This window comes from Chiloscyllium plagiosum, chromosome 18, assembly GCF_004010195.1.
Source record: "Chiloscyllium plagiosum isolate BGI_BamShark_2017 chromosome 18, ASM401019v2, whole genome shotgun sequence".
NCBI classification, from domain to species: Eukaryota; Metazoa; Chordata; class Chondrichthyes; order Orectolobiformes; family Hemiscylliidae; genus Chiloscyllium; species Chiloscyllium plagiosum.
In genome coordinates, this window is record NC_057727.1 from 53,806,253 (window position 1) to 53,831,680 (window position 25,428).

At 40.2% G+C, this 25,428-nt stretch overlaps 1 protein-coding gene across 5 annotated transcripts in view; it reads right to left on the bottom strand.

The window, feature by feature from the left end:
• Positions 1–25,428, bottom strand: part of LOC122559217 (protein NEDD1-like) — an 83,792-nt gene that overhangs the window by 14,656 nt on the left and 43,708 nt on the right. For all 5 annotated transcript variants that reach the window (XM_043708598.1, XM_043708600.1, XM_043708599.1 and 2 more), the window contains 4 exons: positions 7,428–7,530; positions 5,933–6,043; positions 4,887–5,023; positions 1,458–1,542 (listed from right to left, as the gene is read on the bottom strand). In XM_043708598.1, the coding sequence (XP_043564533.1) occupies positions 1,458–1,542; positions 4,887–5,023; positions 5,933–6,043; positions 7,428–7,530 (436 nt within the window). The remainder of the gene's footprint in view (positions 1–1,457; positions 1,543–4,886; positions 5,024–5,932; positions 6,044–7,427; positions 7,531–25,428) is intronic.

Below are 25,428 nucleotides of genomic sequence, written 5' to 3' on the forward strand. Positions count from 1 at the left end.
GTGGAGGCTGGTACAATTGCAACATTTAAGAGGCATTTGGATGGGTATATGAATAGGAAAGGTTTGGAGGGATATGGGCCAGGTGCTGGCAGGTGGGACTAGATTGGGTTGGGATATCTGGTCAGCATGGACGGGTTGGACAGAAGGGTCTGTTTCCATGCTGTACATCTCTATGACTCTGACTATAATGTGGTTGACTCTCAACTATACTCTGAACAATCAGAGATGGCAGTAAATGCTAGCCTTGCCAGTGGCACTCACATCCCATGAATAAATCAATAAAAATTCAAGCCTCGCAATAAAATGGACATACAAATTTTTCAGCAGATAAACTAAGGTAGGGTAACATTGACAGCTGTCACAGAGGTGGGATTATATAGCTTTTGTAATGTTGCAAGTAACTTCAAGCAATTTCCATGTTAGCTTTCTGGGAGCTGTTTCTATTGCCTTTGCAAAGGACAGAATAGACAAACGTACTGAGTTGGACATAGGTACACAAGTAGGATATGGAGTTAACCTTTAATTTTCCAGATGATTAAATATTTGGCTGCCCACTTCCAGATTTTCATGTCCACTAATATAAATTGCACTACACGTGAGATCTCAGGTGGCTGAAAAATAAGCCATCCTATTTAAAGGTTAAATGCACATGCAGGGCATTGAAATTAGTATTACCACTTAAAACAGAGATAGGATATTACAGTCAATCGATATGGTTTGCAAGTTATCTCCGACCAGGGTCTGCTGTAAATCTGATCGACAGTTCAATAGACAAAGTGAGCAACTGTCACTAGGTCACAGCAGTTCTGTTGCTCATGTACAATTCAGCGAGTACAGTATTGTTTGAAATCACCACAAAAAGAAGATTCCACTCATTTGGTGTTCAGTAATTAGTAGATTTAAGGTTTCAGTGATTTAAAATATTTTTGATTTATCCTTGCTTCTCCTCTTTTATTAAAGAAAAATCAATACCATTGCAGACTATTTAGTCAGATTGTTTGCCTTTCTGTATGGCATTTATGCCACCTCAGAGCTCTAGGACACAAAGTAATAGACCATAATACTTTTGATACATACATTGACAGATGCAATGCCATTTAGTTTCACATTCTTGGAAATGTTTCAGTTCAGAAGTCTTCCCAGTAGAACTCTCATATTTTGATAAGTTTCAGGAAGAATTTTGATCATTTAGAATGCTGAATGTCATGTCTTTTTTTAAAAACTAAAGCAAGGAAACCGAAGAACACATTTTACTGCTCTCCAGAAATGTATATAATGAGGTTATTCATTCTGCATGCACATGACCCAAATGACTGATGAGTCGATTTTCACCCCAATTACATTGTTAGAACGTAATTGCAAGAGTCCATCTTTGCGCATTCCATATACATTGATTATTATGCACCTGTATCAGTATAATCAGTGTTAGATAAATTGGAAACACAAGTACAACCTACCAATCATTTCACGTTTTGAATCACAATTGTGTAGGCTCTGCACATGTTCAAATCTTTCTGCTGTTGAACCGGCATCTTCACTGAACTAAAATGAGAGAGATTTTTAACTTGGTTAGAAAGGAAATAAAATGCCCCTTTATTTCCCCAAAACATATCAAGCAAGTGTGATGAACATTTGAAAGAAGATGAGGTCATTTGAATCCTTGACCCTGGTTTACCATTCAATATGAATGTAGACTCAAGTCCACATTCCTGTATACACCTAACACAAATTGTTAACGTGAAACTGTAATAGTGGGGAGTCTCAGTTGGCTGGTGAATTATTAACTTAGAACAAAAAACATAAATGTAAAAGTTAGATGCAAGATTTATTAGAACTTGGAATACATGGTTACAAGCAGATAAGACAATTAAAGCCTTTGTGACAGAAAGAAAGATGAAGAGGAGAAAAAAAAGGACAGAGCAGTGATACACGTGATTAGCTGTGAAATTCTGCAATAAATGTAATGTGTTGAATGGTCTCCTGTGCTAACTTTTCGATGATTCTTAAAAGTCACCAACTATCGATACATGTCCTTTCAATTTTAGAATGGGGGGGTAACATAAGTAATTTAAATATATTCAAGCTTAGAGTGGGGCTGGAAAAAGCTCAGGTCAGGCAGCATCCACGGAGCAGGAAAAATCGATGTTTTGGGCAAAAGCCCTCATTATTGATTCCAGCATCACACTAACCTTGACTCTAATCTCCAACATCTGCAGTACCCACCTTCGCTTAATTTAAATATATTGTCCATCCAAATTGCTCTTCAAAGATGACAATAAGCTTTTTCATTTGTAACATGCTTCCTTTGTAGTGAGACTACTTCCACAATTATGATGAATATTAACACACCAAAGAACAGCAACACCTGCTTGAGTCAGGACAGAGAGAGACCTGGAGAGCAACTCGCAGTATGTGTTGTTATTGATATATTTTTGTTGTCAGTGACTGGTGGAGAAAGTTATTGATGGTTCATAACCTCCTCAGGATTATGCTTGTGCCATCAATCCAAAGCCAATAGACTGAAACACCTCTCAATTCCAATTATCAAGGGATTTTCTCCATTTAAATGATAACACAATTCAGTAGTATTGACTTCTCTTCTTAAGTAAACATTCTAAAACCAAAATCCTTGGGTGCCTTGTCTGAATGTCAAAATATGACAACCACAAATAGACATGATATGTTAAGTGGGATTTCAGCTCAATGCCTTCACATTCTGCTAGACAGTTCCTTTATAAGCAGGCAGTCAGTGTCTCTGCGTTTACATTAGCAAATCTTTCATCCTCGGGATTTATGACAAGCATAGAGATGGCTTAATACATCAGAACATTGTACCTTCTTATTAAAGTGTTGATTGCTAGCAGGCTGATCAGATTCAGAAACACTTATCCTCTCGACAATTAAATAGAATTCTCAAAAGGTAGCAAAGGATTAAATCAATGGCAAAAGCTGACAGTGTTAATGAACATTTCAGTGCATTGTGTCTTGGAACTGGGTGGATAGGTGGGGTTAGGAGAGAAGGGACTACTCATGGTAACAACAGAACAGTATTTTTCCTTCTCAAAATCAGCCACAAGAACATTTATATATTGAATATAATACAGATTTATTTTGAAGAAATACATCCGGGAAACATCAAGGTAGTCAGCCCAAACAATATGTGGACACCCAGCCACTCCAAAAAGTAAAAGGGCCTTACTAAATTCCACTTTATGGACACACCTCTCTTGGCAATTCACTGCAACTGCCAAGCCCATATGGAGGCAAACATGGAAGTTTGGCTTGGCATGCACTGAGGACCGGTTTCGCCGAACCACAACACCTAACGTGCACTGCAGGAGGCCAGAAGCTGCACAAGTTGCCCGAACACCAAAATTACAGCTTGAGCAGTCAGGTTTGCAAATAGGCATGCTGACCTCATCTTAAGCTATCAGTCAGGACAGAAGATACAGAAGTCACTTACAACTTGGCCCTAGTTAAATGACTAGGTTTCCATTATCCTGTGGTAGAGTTAACAAATCAAAGTTTCCCTAGGAACTTTGAAATAAACAAAAGAGAGACAGATAAGGAGATAGTATGACAGGTGACCTAATGATTTAGCTGAGAAAGACTGGGACGTGCAGACTGTGGCCAGTGGGCTTGGGGGAAAGAGTTTCAATCAATCAGAATATTACACCGCAGAAGGAAGCCATTCAGCCAGAAATAACAACATCACTACTTTTTAAATGGATCACACTGTTCATTCAGTCCCCCAAGCCCCCTTCCTTCTATAAATCATTGCATGTACATTTCCTTCAAATATTTATCTAATTCCATTTAACAAGTTGTTACTAAATCTGTTAGTATTCTGTCAGGCAGTGCCTTCCAAATCCAAAACAATCACTGCATAGAAAAATTTTAAATGTCACCATTAACGATTTTGCCAATCATCTTTCTGGTTCCTGTCACTTTAGCAATTTCACCTTATTTACTTGATCCAGATACTTCACGATTTTTTGATTTAGCATCCCCACAGGCTTTAGTGTTTGCATTTTTTAAAAATGACCCTCCATCTTCAAAGATTTGAGCACCTCAAATCTTTGTTGCTTTTACGTCTCTACAATTTACCATTTAGCTACTAAAAGGCATCAGCTCACACTGTTCTACACTGAATTGGAATTGCAGAACTTGAGATTTAGGGAACTATAGAGATATCGATGTAGTGGGAATGTCACTGGATTACTAGTCAAAAGGCCCAGGCTAATTCTGTGACATGGGTTCAAATCCCAGCACAGCAGCTGGTGGAGCCTAAATTCAATTAATAAACCTAAATGTCTCAAGCTATTATTAATAAGAGTGACCAAGAAAACCCTCCATTGTTGGCAAATCAACTTGATTTTAGCAATGCCCTTTAGGGACAGAAATCTGCCAGCCTTACCCGGTCTGAACTAGATATGACTCCAACAATGTGGTTAGCAGTTAACTGTCCCTTTGCAATGCTCCTATCTAGTTCTAGAACACAGATGTTGGCCATGACAGCGATGCCCACAACCCATGAAAGAATAAAGACACTGAAGGCACAATCACCAACAGCAGAGCAAATAAAACTGGGGATGTGGAAGAGGCTGCAAGAGCAGATCTCTTATCACACAGTAAAACACAGTAGAATATCTACTCACCACATTAAAAGATTTATAAATATTTATAGTCAATTCAATTATCTAACATTGCAACTGGCCAAACATTAGGCATTATACCCACCTTGACAAACGTCTGTCCCTCACACAAGTTCGCAAAAGAAGGGGGAAAAAAACCCCACATACAACAGTTGCTTGACGTTTTATCAATTCTAATCCTCCATTACAAATCACAAACATCCATCTTATCAACTCCAGTACCTTGCTTACCTGTTTCACAGCTAACTTTGCAAGGTTAGCTAGCTTCTCAACATGGAATCCATTTTTACTCTGAGGAGAGCAATTTGAGGCACAGTTGAGAGAAGGTGAGCTGAATTCAGTGGTTGAAATGTCCGTATGGTTCATGTCTTAACAGAAATACATGAAAATGGTGAGACAAGGGGAAAAATTCCAATGACCCCCTGTAACTGGCTTCAAGTGGTCACTGACCTACTCTACTTAGTTACCTGCGGCCAATCTCATCACCAGGAAAAAATGGGAAACAGGGGGTGGGATGTTAGCAGCAAACTGGCACACCAGCGGCAGTATGAAATTTGGTGCCTGTCCTCCTGGTCCAAAATCCTGTCTGTTGTTTCTCTCTATCCAAAACATTTGCCAGACCTAGCATTTGCTATTATCATTTTCAGGTTTTTAATTTTGCTGTTGTGTAACAAAAAGAACTGAAATAAGGCTTCAGGGCACATTCTAATTCCCTCAGCACTTGATTCACATCACTTATCTACCTGCCCACAATTGAGTGCAATAAACTTGAAAATTTATCACACTCATTAAAATTCTGGCCTGCTCTTTTACCCCTCCTATTAAATTTGAGGCACTGCCTAGCAGTTATTATTAATGACATTGGCAAATTAATAGACTTAACCTATTCATGAAATTGTCTTCTGCTGCTGTCACAGAAATTGCAACACTCATCATTTCAAAATGATTTAACAGTTGAACTGAAGTAGCAAACAGAGGAATAGCAGATTAACTTGTGAAACATTTTTCTTGAAGAAGCCTAGCCTCATGAAGCAACCATTTTAAAATATTGGTATATGATGGAAGACAAGGGTAAAATGTCATGAGACGTTACCTTTCTTTCATACGCAGAGGTGCCTTCTGTTAAAAGTAAATGTGGCTTTAGAGCTTAGAACTAGACTAAAACCAGATAGGTCTTAATGGACCTCTTTGACCAACTCAACTGACACTGCTAAGATAAGAAACTAGCAATACAGGTCACAAAGGAAGGTTTGTAACACATGACAATTATTGCTTACCTGACCTGATAGGTGAGAAGACTTCTCCAAAGCTGTTTCTTGCAAGAAATATTACCTTTCTAAATTGTGGAGAGGGTTTGGTTAAAGTGATCGTGTTGACTTGCGAAGAAGCTGAAAAACAAGTGCCAACAAGGGATTCATAACTTCTCCCCATCAATGTACTACAAAACAAAAAGGTTAACAGAGAACACAATGGTCCCAAAAGTAAAACGAAAATTAAATAATGGATTCCAGGTCAGTACATGAATAGAAATGGTGGTAATGGCAGATTTTGGAGGAAAGAAATAGACACTGATGGGAAAGAATACCACCTCATTACTGATTGCTGAAAACAAAGTGGTCAGATGTAGTAGTCATTAAGAACTGGTGGTCATTGCTTTCCTCACTCTGAGCAGATCAATTGACAACACAGAATATCACCACATTTGGAATGCTAGCTGATGCATTAAACATTAGCCTCAGATTTTGAGTTCTTTTCAACACTGCTGCAAAAATGGATCAGCCTGGATTGTCTCCAAATGAGGAAACAAATGCAAACCGATGAGCACAGAGTACATGTCTTCAAATGATCAACCTTGTTTTCTATTCTGTCAAGGCCAGGCCAATATATGTGTTTCATTTCCCTTCATGCCCTTGGAAAAAATAAAAGTGGTGGTGAAAACCATACTTAAATCACTGGATTCCATCCATGAAGTTACATCTAGACTGCTATTAGGAAAGCCAGATTATTGACTCTACAACAGTTAAGAAATAGGAATTTAGTTCCAAATCAGTGTGCTTTGTAACTTGGAGGGGAACTTGCAGGTGCTGCTCCCAGTGTAAGCATTACACTGGAAGGTATATTTCGTTAAAAGCAAAAACATGATAATAGTAAGTCAACCCTTCAGTATAAAAAGAGAAGCAGATCCAATCATCAGTTGGAGTGAACTTTATTTTCAGGTCGAATGGTACAATATAAAAGCACCAAAAACGTGGTGCAATGATAGTGTTCACATCTTTGGGCCAGGAGGTCCAGAATTAGGTGTCATCTGCCCCAGAGGTGTGATGTAACAGGTTAATTATGATAACTAAAAGCATCAGTTTACAACATTGAAAGTCAGTGGAAGGAATGAGACTAACTTAGGTCATTACTTTCCTTCATCAATGAATACGATAGCACAGAAGGTCATTAACTGAATAACTTTGAGATGAAAACGTAGTATGTTACACTAATACTTAAACATCAACATTAGTCTTTAGACGGGCGTGTCAAATTAAAATTCAGAGAGAAATTTTGTTACCTTCTTGACCTCCCCTAACTCAATTCCAGGAAAGAGCCAATCTTTGCTCCTGTCACACTGTCTATTGTTTGCACAGCCACAGACAAGGCCGGCATCGGGTTTTTTGCCTCCTTTGTTAATTGTAGAAAGTCATCAACTTATATCGAAGTTTAGTTGGACTTGAAATGATTGTATTGTGTAACAAAAAATTCTGACTCAAACTTTATTATACTTACGGGGATCGCTGGGCAAGGTACTGACAATGTTGTTAGTGGTATCATTTGCTGTTGCACTGGAGTCTCCCACCTTTACTTCATTTAAAACAGTAGGCCAAGCAGCCTGTGGGGGGGGGGGGAGGGGGGGAAGCAAAAATCAGTTTTTATGATGAACTTGTATGTCTTATACAAAGCTGAATGTACTGCATTAGCCAGTAAAAGATCATACACCTAAAGATTACTACAGTTTGACAGTTCTCTTTTATGAATGGGTACATGTGCACTGTGCATTTTAAGCTAATTTATAACATTCAACACTGAATTAATATTGCATTACTGCCAAAAAGCAAACATTTTGCAAAAGCATGGAATAAAAACAAAGTGAAATTCTGTAATAGGGCAGAAGACAAAGCATGGGAAGGTCAGAGCCAAAGGGAAGAATAAAGAAGAAAAAAAACAATGAGTCCAGAAAAGATGTGAATGGCACAACCATCAACATCTACCAGCTGGAAACAAAAACTAGAAACTTGAATTTCCTCAATCAACTTTACCTTCCGATCCATGGGACACAGACCGATCAAATCCAATGTATTTCCCATACTTATGGATTCACCCCCTTCCCAGAACCACAGCAGGTTTTGCCTTGCCCTCACTTTTCACCTGACTCAATGGATAATGCTCCACCATTGCTGCTGCAGTGCAAGATTCATGTAAATAATGTAATTGAGTATATGATTCTGACATTCCGCTGAAAATAGATGTGAAACACTATGCTCGAGACCTATATTTAATAACTATGTACAGAATAAAGGAATGTCAGAATAAAGGAATAAAGGAAGTTGAAAAAACTGTGTGGTGTTCAAAAAAACACCTATGAGGATGCTTGAAGGGCAAGAGCATTATCCCTAATGCTAGTCCAGGAGGACTGGATTCAAGACCCATCTACTCTCAAGGTATACAATAACATTGCTGAACAGGTTACTTAAAAGGTGTCGATGTGCAGATGCCTAGCAATAGTCCAGACCAATATCTCAACACTGAGGGATTAGTATTGGCTTAAAGCAGGAGATAAAAAGTGATACCACTAACAAACATCTGATCAATGTAATAGAAAACATTTTGATTGTGTGAAGCTATTTGCCATGTCTTACATGCTTCCTCTTTTAAAGTAGTGATTTATACTGGGATAGAGTCTCACTAGTCGCTTCTGATACCTCACTTATTAGCTGTTTTCATAGATGAATCTAATAATCAACACCAGTTAGAGCACTTGATTCTTAGAATCATGCAATCACAATTATCTGTCCAGTTTCTTTCATTTCAGCTATTGTGAATCATTTAATGTTACCACAAAAGCACAATTTTATCCTCCAGCAGCCTCAGTGCTCTGTTAGCTGAGTTCATCTAACTGAACATAAAATCATCATTAGAACTTCTTTAAACTTGTGGCTAAGAATCTCTTCATAATGAATCACTTGAAAAGCCTCATTGCAAGTGTCCTTTTCCTAATTTACAATAATTCAATTATGTCAACAAACTGTACCACACCGGTAGAGGATGTTCAACCCATCAAGCAGAATCTTAACATAAAAGTCACATCGTCATGGGACCGATAGTAGGTCAGAAACTCAGTTGCAATTGAAATGGGTTTGTCTGTCTCTTCACCTCAGCCATAGTATTGATATTCTACTTTCACATTTCATGACTTATCACTGTAGAAGAATGTGATGACTAATTCAATGTGTCAAAGGAAGGGTTTCTATTTGAAAGGACCCAGGTGAGAATCCTAATAAGGGAAACATGTTGATGACTGATACTTCATAGTATGCAATGCAAGAGCCATTCTCTAATTGGTATCTAATATTATTCCAGAAGATTTATGATCTTATATTCTATAAGAATATAAGATAGGCATTGGTGTTCAGGTACATTGTAACCTGAAGGTGGCAACACAGGTCGATAGAGTTGCCAAGAAGGCATTTGGCATGCTTTCCTTGATTGGATGGGATATTGAGTACAAGAGTTGACAGGTCATGTTACAGTTGTATATTTGGTTTAACCACATTTGTAATACTGCATACAGTTCTGCAAACCACATTACCATAAGGATGTGGATGCTTTGGAGAGGGGGCAGAGGAGGTTCACCAATGTGTTGCCTGGTATGGAGGGCACTAGCTATGAAGAGATGTTGAGTTGATTAGGATTATTTTCATTGGAAAGACGGAGGTTGAGTGGGGACCTTATTGAGGTCTACAAAATCATAAGAGCTGTAGACAGGGTGGATATCAAGAAGCTTTTTTCTAGAGTGGGGGACTGAATTACTAGAGGTCATGAGTTCAAAGTGAGTGAGGAAAAGTTTAAGGGAGATATGCATGGAAAGTTTTTTACACAGAGGGTGGTGGGTGCGTGGGATGTGTTGCCAGCAGAGATGGTAGAGGTAGGCACGATAGCATCACTTAAGGTGTATCTAGACAGATACATGAATGGGTAGGGATCAGAGGGATACAGATCCTTAGAAAATAGGCGACAGGTTTACATAGAGGATCTGGATCAGCACTTAGAGAGCTGAAGGGCCTTTTCCTATGCTGTAATTTTCTTTATTCTTTGTTCTATATTTCAGCTTCAAGGAAAGTATGCTGTGTGCCTTCTGACACTTTCGCATTTTTCTTCCTCACTATCGTCTACACTATCAATTTTGTATCATTTGCAAATTTTGTAATTGTTCTTAGATATATAAGTCTTTGTGGGCGGCACGGTGGCACAGTGGTTAGCACTACTGCCTCACAGCGCCAGAGACCCGGGTTCAATTCCCGCCTCAGGCGACTCTCTGTGTGGAGCTTGCACATCCTCCCCGTGTTTGCGTGGGTTTCCTCCGGGTGCTCCGGTTTCCTCCCACAGTCCAAAAATGTGCAGGCTAGGTGATTGGCCACACTAAATTGCCCGTAGTGTTAGGTGAAGGGGTAAATGTAGGAGAATGGGTCTGGGTGGGTTACGTTTCGGAGGGTCGGTGTGGACCTGTTGGGCCGAAGGGCCTGTTTCCACACTGTAGGGAATCTAATCTAATAAAGCATCTGCCACTTCCATCACGATTCCATCACTAAACACATTCCCTCCCATCCTCTCTCAGTACTTTGAAGGGACCGTTCCATCCATGGCATTCTGGACCATTCCTCAATTACATCTAAAACCTATCTCCATCCCACAGCACTTATCTGTGCAAACACAGGAAACGTTACCCTTTAATCTGTCCTCATGATTCCAGACTCCATAAACGTCACTCTGAGTGAAGCAACCGTTTGTGTGTTTGATGTAATGCTGCTCACAATACAGTCTCTTTCAAACTGGGGAGACCGAACACAGGCTGAAGTGACTATTTTACACACATTCAGTTTCTAAGCCTAGGTTCTAGTGGCTTGACATTTTAATTCTCCACCTTGTTGTAGGCTGAAGCCAGAGAGTAGCATCCCAATGAAACTTAATACAACTTCATGGATCAGCACCTCATCTTTCAGTGAGGCACTTTACCACCTTCTAGATTCAACATCAAGTTCAACAATCACAGACCATGATCTCCACTCCCTCATTTTGTTTCTTTTCCTGTCCATCAGTTGGTCTTAGTGCTGTTTTTCTCATTTTTGGTTTGGATGGGAGCTGACTATTCTACCATTCAGACTCCGCCAGACCTGTCTTTTATTTCTTTCACACCATTTCAACTCCTTTCGACTCTGTTCCACTAGTATTTCCATCTTTAAATGCCTCCCATCTTCTGCGCTATCACAGATCTTCCCTTTTGTGGTTTTTCCAGCCTTTCCTTCTTGCCTCCACAACAAGCTGCTGCATTACTAACCTCACAATCCTCCTGAAAGGGTCACAGCCAGTTCTGTTCAGTCGGTTCCTCTCTTCACATATAACTACCAGGTTGAACAAAAGGGCCATTATGTCAGAAACACGACAGGTTCAGGTAAAACCTGGACGTTTGTAGGAACGTGTTTATCGAAGGAGGTGCAGGTCTTTAATCTGTATGTGCAGACAGCATTTTTTTTAAAAAGTGATCCATCCCAAGTGCCAGTTCTGTAAGTGCCTTTGGCTGATCTTGGTCCAGTAGAGGAGTTGCACCCAAAACATCGACTTCTCCACCTCCTGATGCTGCCTGGCTTGCTGTGTTTTTCCAGCCCTCTGCCTGTCTACTTTGCCTGTCCTTGAGCTTTTGCACAAGACTACCCAAGAGGTCTTGGGGCCAAGGGGTTGCGGGGGGGGTGGGAGGAGAGGAGAGGGGGTGGTAGATGATCATCCATGATGACTTCAAGTAGCCAGAGCAATGGCTAAAGAAAGGACAGCAGGTTTATACACCAGGGTCACACGCACTTGCCCAGGTCATTGCCTTAATACAGGAATCTGGAGTGTTGAGAAAGTCTGCAGGCTCCTTTGTTCCCTGGGATCTGCTGCTATAAATAGCAGGCCACTAAGCATAGCTTTCAAAACCTCACTGTGTAGCTCCTGCCTGGTGCTACAGTGTAAGCCATGTCAAATTATTGAATGCTGAATTCTAAGTAGGTCGATGGGTACCTGTCACTTGGCTGGCCATCACTCCAGTGCTGGGAAGGATATACTCCCAGTTTGCCTCAGTCTGAAGCTGGTGTCTCTTCTATGTTCCTTATCAGTTTGAGGCTGTCAAGTCTGTGGTGCTAGAGAAGCACAGCAAGTCAGACAGCATCAGAGGAACAGGAGAGTCGACGAAACATTGATTCTCCAGCTCCTCAGATGCTGCCTGACTGGCTGTGCTTTTCCAGCACCATACCCTCAATTCTGATCTCCAGCATCTGCAGTCCTCACTTTGTCCTACCAGTATGAGGCTACCAATGCATCCACCATCTCTTGTTGCATATTCAACAGCATTCTTCTGTGAAATATGACCTAGGACAAGTCTTACTCACAGTCCTCTGACATGACCACAACCTCCAGTTATCTGGTACACTAACTACCTTTCTCCCTGCCATGGAAACAGCTTACACATGCCCTTGATTCATAACATGCTGATCCCAATTCTAATGTTTATGTAGTGCACAGTAAGTGAGCTGGCGACCACAAGTGTTAGATTAGGTGGTGATGTTTCTTCAGAGGTCACCTGTCCTTTTACTATGGTGCTACACCGACTGGCCAGACAGCACCCCCTCACTATCTATCTGCACAATACACATTAAGGGCCAGAGGTTGGGTAGAAAGCACGAGATAGTTTGTCACACCATGATGTTCATGGTGGTTAGGAGGATGTTGAAGTAGGATTGAAGCAGGGACAAAAGACTGAAAAAATCCTGAACCTTCAGTGATGTTGGATGAACGAGCCTCAGTAAGAATAAGTTGTATGATGTGGAGCAGCATCGCCCTCAGAAGACTCAGCTAAATGGTGGTTGTCTGTTCTTCAGGGTTTGGTGAAATTCTCTGTAGTTATGGACCACACCCTCCTGCAAGAGTATCAGCACGTTTGTTGCAATGTGTTGGGGTAGTTTATTTGCAGGAGCAGAAGTAGATGGAAGCTGAGAGGTGACAGCATTGATAAAACAGCATGAGGCAAATGTCAGGATGAGTCCTGATTGCAAATGAATGGCTGAGCCAACGTGCATCGAGTTAAGTAGTGAGTGAGGGGGAAGTGAGTGAGGCAGTCTGCAGAGTAGTTATGATGCAAACAAGCATTCCACTGACCTTTGTCAGATTATTGAACTTTTGCTGGCACTGGATGCAGTTTGAGGAACGAGGCTCTAAGAATCAATCCTTAAAGTGAACTGCCGCATTTTATTTCTCAAGGTGGAATCAAGGAAAACAGAAAATTTTCAGAAAACCTGGAGGCCCTCTCTCATGCCTGTTAATCAATTGTCATGTGGTTTCTTCCAGCAGTAGACATTTTCACCTCCTGTTCCTAAAGTGTAATTGCACTTTAAGACGGGGAAGGTATCTATAAGAGGCCCAGATTAGAAGGGGTGTCCCACTATTCATGGAGTCCTCATGTTCAGCAGGTCGCCCAATCAGGAGAACATTCCACATTGAGCTGCACGCTGAAATCAATTAGATGAGTACTAACGTTTTGGGCTGCGCGTCTCGATTGGATTGAAGAGACTAATTAAACATTATGATTACAGCCCAGATGTGGGCTGTATCTCATAATAGTCTTTATTCACATGGTTGGGGAGGAGAGCGCACACCCAGTGTGAAACTCAGCCTGAGTGAGTATATGGTTTGGGGAATTTGGAAGCAGAATCAGAATTTGGTGGAGAGCAAACAGATGCTTTTTGCTTGCTTTTTTTGGCTCATAATTTATAAAAAAGAATAAATTGAAGCATAGGATCAGAGACAGAACACAGAAATGTGACATCACAAGCAAACTACAAACTCATTGGTTGATGATAGCTACTAATTTGACTATCATAGGTTAATTTTAGATTGAACATAAATAGGGGAAATACTTACAATATAAAAGATCAATAGGAAATTTGTAAAAATCAAATTAAGAACAAAACAAATAGACCAGGTGATGTGTTGTAACTGCATGACGTGCAAGCTGTGGATTCCATTGTGGTTCATCGTGGCCACATCTGTAGCAAGTATTGGCTGCTTCAGGAACTCCGGCTCAGAGTAAATACGCTGGAGTCTGCGCCTCCAACATTGCGACACATGCGGGGGGTGGGGAAACTTACCTGGACACGGTGTTCCAAGAGACAGTCACAGCCCTTAGATCAACTCCCTCAATTTTGATCACAGGTCAGGGATGTGAGGGTGAAACTGCCAGCGAGGCAAGTAGAGGGTTGCAGAAGGTCGTGCTGAAGGAACCTCAGCCCTTGAGTTAGCCCAACAAGTTTGAGATTATTGCTCCTTGTGTGGATGACAGTAGGGTCTATAGGGAGGATGAGCAAACTGACCATAGCACCTTGGTACAGGGAACCATTCAAGTGGGGAAAGAAAAGAAAATGTATTTGTAATAGGATAGGATAGATTCAAAGCAGCAACAGCAGATACAAGGACAACTATGAGAAGGGGGGACCTTCAACATGGGTCGGAGGGTACAGTACTTTATTGCATGTAGTGAACTAGACAAGATGAATGAGCTTGTAGCACAGACTGAAATTGTTGGGTATCACAACGACGTGGCTACAAGAGGATCAGGGCAAGGAACTAATTATCCAAATATGCATGTCTTATGGAAAAGACAGGCAGAGGAAATTGGTTTCCTTGTTGAGCAGAAATGATATTAAATTGAAGTGATGAAAAGAAGTGAGATCGAGTCAAAAAGCATAGAAAATGTGTGGGTAGAGTTAAGGAACTGCAAAGGAAAAATAACCCTGACAGGAGTTGTGCACAGACCTCCAAAGTGTTATTCAGGATGTGGGGAAGAAAATCAGAAGACAGAAAAGACATACAAGTAAAGCACTATTATAGTAATCGTGGGGGACTTCGGTATGTAGGTAGACTGGAAAAACTATGTCGATAATAGCGAATCTTAAGAAAAGGAATTTGTGGAAAGTCTACAAAATGGTTAAGTGCAGCAGCTTGTGACAGAGCTCATTAGGGAACGGTAATTCTGGATTTAGTTATGCATAATGAGGCAGGTTTGATTACGGAATGTAAAAGATGAAAGAACCCCTGGGAGGCAGTCACATTAATATAGAGTCATAGAGATGTACACATGGAAACAGGCCCTTCGGTCCAACCTGTCCATGCTGGCCAGATATCCCAACCCAATCTAGTCCCACCTGCCAGCACCCTACCCATATCCCTCCAAACCCTTCCTATTCATATACCATCCAAATGCCTTTTAAATGTTGCAATTGTACCAGCCTGCACCACTTCCTCTGGCAGCTCATTCCATACATGTACCACCCTCTGCGTGAAAAAGTTGCCCCTTAGGTCTCTTTTATATCTTTCCCCTCTCACCCTAAACATATGCCCTCTAGTTCTGGTCTCCCTGACCCCAGGGAAAATATTTTGCCTATTGACCCTATCCATATTCCTTATAAATTTTGTAAATCTCGATAAGATCACCCCTCAGCCTCCACGTTCCAGGGAAAACAGTCCCAGCCTGTTCAGCCTCTCCCGGTAGCTCAAATCCTCCAACCCAGGCAACATCCTTTGAAATCTTTTCTGATAGGAAGGAGACCAGAATTGCACGCAATATTCCAACAGTAGCCTAACCAATGTCCTGTACAGCTGCAACATGACCTCCCAGCTCCTGTACAAATACTCTGACCAATAAAGGAAAGCATACCTTCTTCTTTATCCTATCTACCTGTGACTCCACTTTCAAGGAGCTATGAACCTGCACTCCAAGGTCTCTTTGTTCAGCAACACTCCCTAGGACATTACCATTAAGTGTATAAGTCTTGCTAAGATTTGCTTTCCCAAAATGCAGCACCTCGCATTTATCTGAATTAAACTCCATCTGCCACTTCAGCCCATTGGCCCATCTGGTCCAGATCCTGTTGCAATCTGAGGTAACCCTCTTCGCTGTCCACTACACCTCCAATTTTGGTGTCATCTGCAAACTTACTAACTGTACCTCGCATCAAAATGACAAAGTAAAGGACCCAGCACCGGATCCTTGTGGCATTCCACTGGTCACAGGCCTCCAGCCTGAAAAACAACCTTCCACCACCACCCTCTGTCTTCTACCTTTGAGCCAGTTCTGTATCCAAATGGCTAGTTCCCCCTGTATTCCGTGAGATCTAATCATTCTACCATGGGGAACCTTGTCGAACGCCTTACTGAAGTCCATATAGATCACATCTACTGCTCTGCCCTCATCAATCCTCTTTGTTACTTCTTCAAAAAGCTCATTCAAGTTTGAGAGAAATGATTTCCCCACACACAAAGCCATGTTGACTATCCTGAATCAGTCCTTGCCTTTCCAAATACACGTACATCCTGTCCTTCAGGATTCCCTTCAACTTGCCCACCATCAACGTCAGGCTCACCGGTCTATAGTTCCCTGGCTTGTCTCTATTTCCCTACAGTCTATATCTTCCATATCCTTTTCCACAGTAAATACTGATGCAAAATATTCATTTAGTATCTCCCCCATTTTCTCTGGCTCCACACAAAGGCTGCCTTGCTGATCTTTGAGGGGGCCTATTCTCTCCCTAGTTTTGTCCTTAATGGATTTGTAAAAACCCTTTGGATTCTCCTTACTTCTATTTGCCAAAGCTATCTCATGTCCCCTTTTTGTCCTCCTGATTTCCCTCTTAAGTATACACCTACTGCCTTAAGACTCTTCTGAGGATTCACTCTATCTATCCTGTCTGTACCTTACATATGCTTCCTTCTTTTACCATGCAATTTGAGAGGGAGAGGCTGGAATCAGATGTAACAGTACAACAATTAAGTAAAGGTAACTACAAACACATGAGGAGAGGAGCTAGCCTGAGATGATTGGAAGAAGAGCCCAGCAAGAAAGACGGTGGAGCAGCAATGGCAGGGGCTTCTGGGACCAAGTCTGGAGACATGGCAGAAATTCATCCAAAGGAAGAAGAAAATACTTAAGGGAGGATGAGGCAATCACAGCTGACAAGGGAAGTCAGGGGCAGCATAAAAGCAAAAGAAAAAGCATACAATACAGTGAAGATTAGTGGGAAGCCAGAGGAGGGGGAAGCCTTTAAAAATCAGCAGAGGATAAATTTTAAAAAGCAATAAATGGGGAGAAGATGAAATAGGAGATGAGCTAGCAAGTAACATAAAAGAAGATTGTGAATGTTTTTTTTAAAAAAGCCACCTAAAACGTAAGAGAGGCATGGTGTTAGGGCCAACATTGGACCACTGGAAAATGAAGCTGGAGAAATGGTAATGGGGAAGAAATAGTGGAGGAACGGAACAGATACTTTGTATCTGTTTTCACAGTGGAAGACACCAGTAGCATACCAGAACTTCAAGAGAGCCAGGGGACAGAGGGGAGTGTAGTGGCCATCACAAAGGAGAAAGTTCTAGGGAAACTGAATGGTATGAAGGTGGCTAAGTTACCTGGACTGGATGGACTACACCCCAAGGTTCTGAAGATGATGGTTGAGGAGTCTGTACAGGCAACGGTGGTGATCTTTCATGAATCACTGGAATCAGAGAGACTCCCAGAGGACTAGAAAGTAGTTAAGGTGCCACTCCTGCTTAGGAAAGGAGGGAGGCAAAAGACTAGAAACTATAAGCCAGTTAGCCTGACCTTGATCATTGACAGGATGTTAAGAGCCCACTATTAAGGATAGGATTGCAGAGTACTTGGAAGTGTGTGGTAAAATAGAGTCAGCACAGCTTCGTCAAGTGGAGGTCACACCTGACAAATCTGTTAGAATTCTTTAAGAGGAAAACGAGCAGGTTAGACAAAGGGAAGGCAGCTGATGTGATCTATTTAGATTTCCAGAGGCCTTTCACAAGGTGCCAACAGGAGGCTGCTAAATAACAGACCATGGTGTTAGGGGCAAGGTAAAGGATTGAGTAACTGGCAGAAGCTGGAGTGTTGGAACAAAGTGGTCTTTTTCAGATGGAAGCCAATCACTAATGGAGTTCAATGTTGAGACCATAACTATTCATGTTATACATTAACAATCTGGGCAAAGTAACTGAGGGAATTGTTGCTATGTTTGTAGAGATGACAAAAATGAGTGGAGAGACAGGTAGCATTGACAAAGTGGGAAGACTGAAGAAGGACTTGGACAAACTAAGGGAGTGGACAAAGCAGCAGCAGATGGAATACTATGTGGAAAAATGTTAGGTTATACAATTTGGTTGAAAGAATAGAGGAAGAGCCATTTGTCTAATTGGGGAAAAGCTTTGGAAATCTGAAGCAGTAAAAGGACTTGGGAATCCTCGTTCAGGATCCTATTCAGGTTAACATGCAGGTTCAGTTGGCAGATAGGAAGGCAAATATGATGTTCACATTTACTTCAAGAGGGCTAGAATACAATAGCAAAGATGTATTGCTGAGGCTGTATAAAGTTTTGTCAGACCATTTTTAGAACATTGAGAGTGGTTTGGGGCTTAGTATCTTAAGTAAGGATGTGGTGGCTTTGGAGGAGTCTAAGGGAAGTCTACAAGAATGATCCAGGAATGAAGGCCTTGTCAGATGGAGAAGTTGATGGAGTTTGAAGGATGAACAGGAATCTCGTTGAAACTTACAGAAACTGACAGACCTGAATTGAATGGACAATGAGAAAATATTTCTATTATTTGTAGAGTGAAGGGACGACCCTTTGGAAATGAGATGAGGTGGAATTTCTTCAGCCAGAGAGTGGCGAATCTGTGGAACTCATTGCTGGAGAAGGATGTGGAGGCCAAGTCATTGAGTGCATTTAAGACAGAGATGGATAGGCCCTTGATTAGTAAGTTGAGAGAAGACAGGAGAATGGGGTTAAAAAACGCATCAGCCATGATTGAATGGCAGAACAGCCATTCTGCCGCTATATCTTATGGTCTAAAAGGCAACTGATGTCAGATGTATATGGAGAAAAAAGGTGGGTTTATGGAGCTGGATTGCAGATTATAAAATAGCTGGAAAGGTTCAAAGGGCTAAGCAACAATCTTGATTGAAGCTGGAGAACAACCTATGATTCACATGAAAGGTACATTCTAAATGCATTACAGGTGTGGCATACTGATCATTATTAGTTGCTAAAATTGCTTACTGTTCTAATCTGCCCAATCATGTTCTACCAAATCTGTGAAAAATCAATTTTTCAATCTAGAGAAAAATCCATACGGCCAGAAACAGAAATTGAAATCTCAAAGGCATTAAACAATTCCACAAGAAATGTTTCCTAGAGGAAAAAAAACGCCTTTTGAGAATTACCCTAAAATAAGCCAGACTGAAACAAATATTGGAAGATTTGTAACGAACTAGGTGCTTTAAGACATCACATCATATGCTCGCAACATTACTCAATGACAATATTTGCATATTCAGCCTACAGGAATTCATCAAAAAAGTAGTCAAAATCTAATCTTAGACTCAATTAAGTACATTTGAAGCATAGTCAATGTTACAGTGCAGGGAAATTCAGCAGCCAATTTACACACAGCAAGGTTAAAAAGTTTAACCAGCCAGTTATTTGAAATGTTATTTGAGGGTTTTTGTTGAGTGGTTTTTAAGTTGTCGGATCTTAAAGGCCAAATCGCTATCTCTCTTCTTTCCCATGGTTCCCTTCACCCCCAAACTTTCCCCTGCACTGTTTCATGAAAACAATTATTTTCTGGTCAAACATTCCAGCAAAAGAAACACAAGGAGATAATGACTTTTGAGTGCACATTGTTTGATCCCCCTCACTGAGTTTCACATTTTACATTATGCCTTGATTTTGTCCACACCTCTCAGATATAGTGCTCAATGCCTTGTAATGATAGCTGAATCGGCAGTTTCATTATTTTGTATAGAAACAATTTTCTATCTAAACACAAGGCAAGAAGAATGTATCGACCAAACCAATTCCCCACTTAGCAGAAACAAGGAGCAGTGTTTAAGCCCCATTCTATTTTCTAAACTGCAAAGGATTAAAGATCTGCCAAGTGTTCTATTACACAGCAGGCGTTTGCACCATTCAAAATGAATCTCCAGGCAATGAGCTCAAGGGATTTCTGTTGTATTATCTTCTGATATAATGCAGTACCTTTTGGTGCATGTGGAAGAAGAATGCCAAGGCCAATTCTGAAGGTCAAATAATCAATCAATCAATCCATCAATCAATCAAAGTACAACTTGTCAGTTTTCAAACAAAGATGAGCACATTATCTTTAGTTATGATATTCACTAAAAGATAGTGACAAGTTCAGGAAAACATTCTGTTCCTTCAACATATTTAAGCAACAGTCAAGTAGATTTCAAAAGGGAATCCTCTTTGTGCAGAATACAAGCTTCACAACTTTAAATCTGAGCGCAGTGAAATACACCAACCTCCACAGATAATGAATTATACCAAAACAAATTTATGTTATAATGCTAGAGAAATCAGATAATGCTAGAGAAACTCAGCAAGGCTGGCAGCATCTGTGGAGAGAGAAACACAGCGTGAACTTTGAGTTCAAAACGACTTCTTCAGATTGACTACTTTGCCCTTTTGGTGATGATGTTCTAAGAATGGAATGTTCTGAAGATGATCAAAACATTAACTCAGTTTCTCTCTCCACAGATGCTGTCAGACTGTTGAGTCTCTCCAGCACTTTGTTCTTATTTCCAATTTCCACAATAACTTTGCTTTTATTTCTATTTAAATAACCTTTGGTGTATCCAAGAGAGGTTAAGTAATTAATATTTATCTACTTTCCTCTCAAAGGATTTCCTTAACATTCAAGGAAACAGAAGACATTAAACTGAAAGAAGTAAGGCCACACACACTCATCATGTCCCATGAAAATACATCTCTCAACTTGATTGCTTTCATCCCCTTTTGTGCTGATGGATGTTCAGAGAATGGTATGTTCACACCCTTATCAAGTCTGTATCGAATTGTAAATATTAGAAGCTACACCCCAGGAGGCTTAGCTGCACTTTTCTGAATTCCATTACTCCATTTGACAACTTGAAACAGCAGCTTTTGCTCAAGATTTGTTTGCAGCAATTAGTTTTTCTGGGGAGCTGCTTGATTGGAGTAGTGAACAGTCCTGAAGAAGGGTTATCCTGAAACATTGACTCACTTGCTCCTCGGATGCTGCCTGACCTGCTGTGCTTTCTCCAGTGCCACACTTTATCAATTCTCCTGCATCTGCAGTCCTCGCTTTCTCGTAGTGAACACAACACACTGTGGAAGTTGGATCTCTTCTCCCCTGGTTGCTAGACTGTGCGTTTCAAAGAGCAGTTCACAGCAAGTTATCCATGTAGCATTACACTTCTGGTTACAGGCATCCTAATCAGGAATATCAAGTTCTCTTTGCGGTAGCAAAGAGGAAACCGGACCTCTTTTTTTTGACAAAGGAAAACTTGAATTAATGCAGTTTAAGAAATTAAGTTTTCCTTAATAGTCTAGACCGAGTTACTAGCAACCATCTGCATCTGCAGCAGTGACAACTTGAGAAAAAAGCAAAACTTCTTATTCCAATAGGCCTGCTGAAATGTATGAGATAATTTCTTATTACTAAGATTTGTGTCACACATAATAATCATTATCAGACCCGAAAAGAATTTTCACTTTGGCAAGGTACAAGATGACAATCAATAAATAAGAGGGATTACTTTTAGGAGGCATGGATAGAAATCTAGCAGAGCATCCCTACATAGCACATAGAGCTAATCATCAACACTCCTGGAAAAAGGCATACCCCTAAACTCAAATTATGGCTACAGCACTTGATCTATGCATCAGGACAAGTAAAGAAACTCTCCTCGTAACTTACGTTCAAATGTTTCAGATCACGCCAATTTTACTTGAGCACCAGAACCCCAAACATTCTTCTGTTCATTTGCAGAGGACAACCTGTCGTTCAACCATTACCCCAAGACAACATCCACAGCCCAACTGAACAAGACAAGACTCTGCTTAGAATAATGAAATGCTCTGCTTGTCACTCTCTTCTATAATGTGTGCACGTGAAACAGATAATTCACTGGTATATGCAAGTCATTAAAGAAGATGGACAATTATAACTTCAGTCTTATTCTGGGTTGATAATCACTACAGATAATAGATTACAATCAGAATCTAAATGAGAGAAGACTCAAATTCTTCATATTTCTTGTAGGGTTGAGAAGTAGCAATGTTATTTTGAGGCAAAGTATAAGATTTTATGTATGTAAGTGTTTGCAGGAGAAACTAAAGCAAGCTGTCCATCATTCAAATTCCAGATCCCAGAGTGCATATTCATGCTGCAATGTCATAACATGTTATTATTCATGAGTTGATCAAGCCTCAAATCAAACTGATCAGCAGAATGAAGGCAATGTCTTTATGGAAAGATGAGCCTAAGGAAGATTAATGTTTTCATGTTACTTAGTCAGGTCTTCTGTTCTGTAAAGTTCAGTTTAATTAAGGTGCTAAGACTGTTGATCAACAGGCAAACAGTAGCAAAACAAGCTTCAAATGTTAACCGTTACTCCACCAAACAGATGTAATATTTTGTTCAGATTGTCCATAAAACACAATAAGCCAGCAATACACCAGCTGGCCCACTGCAGTGTCAGCTTATAGAAAAGACAGCATTAGTTTCGGAACCAATGATTTGATAAATAACCTATCATTCAAATAATGGATTAAGAACTGCAAAGGAGCCACAATACAGCCATCACTACAACTACTTCCCTGCAGGATCAATATAAATGAACTCAAAAGGAAATACAGGCATTAACGTCTCACATTCCAAGTCCTCATCATAACATTCCCTTTGTGAGTCGTCAGACCATGCAAAAGTAAAGAGCTCATTATCACGAAACACATGAGTTCCAGATTATAAATTTAGTGTGGGCACTGCAATATTAATTCTGCACTTCCTGAAATTAAAATACTGTTTTGCTTATCATCATAATTCAATCTATAGTAGTCATTCAAGATCTGTCTCGATTCTATAATCCTATCTTCAGCATACGCCAGAATATAAACACAGACTATAGCTATAAAACAATTAAGATGATGAATTTTAAACACTGAAATAAAGCCTAAGCCAACCAAAACATGGAGTAAATCGGATCGAAAATAAAAACAGAAAATGCTGAAAATAATTCAAAGGACTGGCAGCATCTGAGAGAAGAGAAGCAGAGTTAAGGGCTTGGATTGTGCACCTTTGCAAATAGTAGGCAGGACCAAATAAGCAAATCCACTCCCATTTTCAACAGGTTACATTTTCACGATTAAGCAAGTGGCACAGGGCATGATTCTCACATGAAAGAAAAGCAAACTCAGACAGAGCCATCGTGTTAGACATTGGAGGCAGTTAAAAATCTAAACCTTGCTAGTATTTATTGTGTGGCATGAAATTCCACTTCATGGATACTACAGCAGTAATTAACATCCCAAAACGTTTCGCTGGGGAAAACAAAAAGGGAAGAATTACCAGAAACATTAGATGTCATGATGCACATCAAATGGGTTTCAACAGTTTATCCGATGCCAAATGTACCCTATAGCAGTGTACTGTTTTTGAAAATAAGGATGTTTTGTTCCGAGAAGAAACGAAAGTTAACCTTCAAACAAAAGTAGGAAAGAAAACAATTGCCATCCAACTTTACGAGTAGCTGTCCCATGGCCATTGATCAAGAGGGTTCAGTCAATAAACTGGCCCAGAAAATAAGCTGCCCTGCAAATCTCTTGCTCAGGGGGCAGAGGGGAGCTCTTTTTGAGGAGTTCTCATTAAGCAGACTTTGCACACAACACTTTTCATCAGTGGTCCCCACAGGGTAGTCTTTATCGAGCAGACAGAAGACCGACCAGGAGGAGGAGGAGGAGGAGGGGGTTGAGGGAAGTATTCCTTAATGCCTTGGCTAGAAAGCAGGACGCTGCTGCAATCACTTCAAGACCAAAGCATTCTATATTGGATTCTTAATCCCACGTTTCTATGTAAATAGCCTGTTTGCCCTCTAGTACCAATGAAACATCTCCAATTGTTACAGCTGTATACTTTCCTTATCTAAGTAAATAATATCAAATCTAGACTGTTGCTTAACAAATTCAACAAACTATCAGAAAATTACTGAAAACTTGTGGACTGCCTAAGTTAGATAACTGTGATGAAGTCCCTAAAATCCACAAGTGGAACACTCAGTTTAGGCTTCAATTATCCTGCTTTCAGTGGCAAGAGCCTCAGTTTTATGAAATTGAAGGGGTGTACTGTACCGTTAAGAGACAGTGATTGCTGTCCTGAAGTGTGAGCATACAAGCCCTAATGTATATGACTAGATGGCAGTCTCAGAGTGTACTGGAAAATTAAAAATATGTAACTTTCGGCTGTGAAATGGATACCTGTGTTTTGGTTGCCATTTTGACAACCATTCAACATTTAACTAATCAGTTTAAATTATGCCCTAGGATACTAAAACCCAATCGAGTTTGAATTTATTGTTTTGTTAACATTGAACCAATGAGACAAGCCAATGTTTGGGAACCTAAAAATGCAGGCATTTTGAAAATTGGAGAGACAGCAACTGCCATTGATAGAGAACCCAAGAAATTAGGAAACATTCTCTATCAAAGGTACCTTTTCATTTGAAACAGTCACAATAAAAAGAAGGACGATGACCCAGGGTGATCTTCAGCCGGAAGAAGAAAAAGACTGAAGATGACAGCAGATGTGTGGTTTTGAAATTAAGTTGATGCAATTTTAGTAAGTGTCTTATTGGAACAGCATATTGCTTTAGAATTGATGGCAGATAACGAGCAGTTAAGAGAAAGGGGGGCTTAGAGTTGTGAATTGCTGTTGGTTAATGTTCACTTTTCGAGTTAAAAATAAACTGATGTTATTTTCTTGAAATAGTGGAACTTGGGAGTTCTCTGTCACTCAGTTTAACAGATTACAAGGCGAGATGAGCTTTTCTGGGTGTGTGGTTTAATTAACAAGAGGGGTTCACCACCAGGTTGTAACACGACAGATTGAAATTGATATATTTTTTTAAAATGCAGTCATAAATGCCCTTGAAGGATAGGTCCTGTCTGTAGAAATGTCATAAGTTATTTATATCACTATTGCTGAAAAACTAAGAAAATAGCTTAACCTATAATCTGCAAGGGTTGAGAAACATCTATTCCAGCACTAAAAACAACTATTTGTTGACTTCACACAAAGGCTTTCATTCCATTGTTTTTAATCCTTGACATACCCGCTATCTAAAATAGAGACCCTAAGTTCGCAGTTAAATGGACAGCTTAAAGAGGTGATTAAAGGATCCACTGGGTTTGAGGTTTTGAATTCTTCTTTCATAAGAGATTAAGCACCAGAGTAGATTTAAATGTTTTGAACAGGCTTTCAAAATTAGTAGGCCATTTTATTAAAGATTTTAACAGATATTTATAGACATTTATTTTATTTCATCTTTGTATGGCTCCTGAGGTCCACCACACTGGATATTGGGAGAGGTGACATG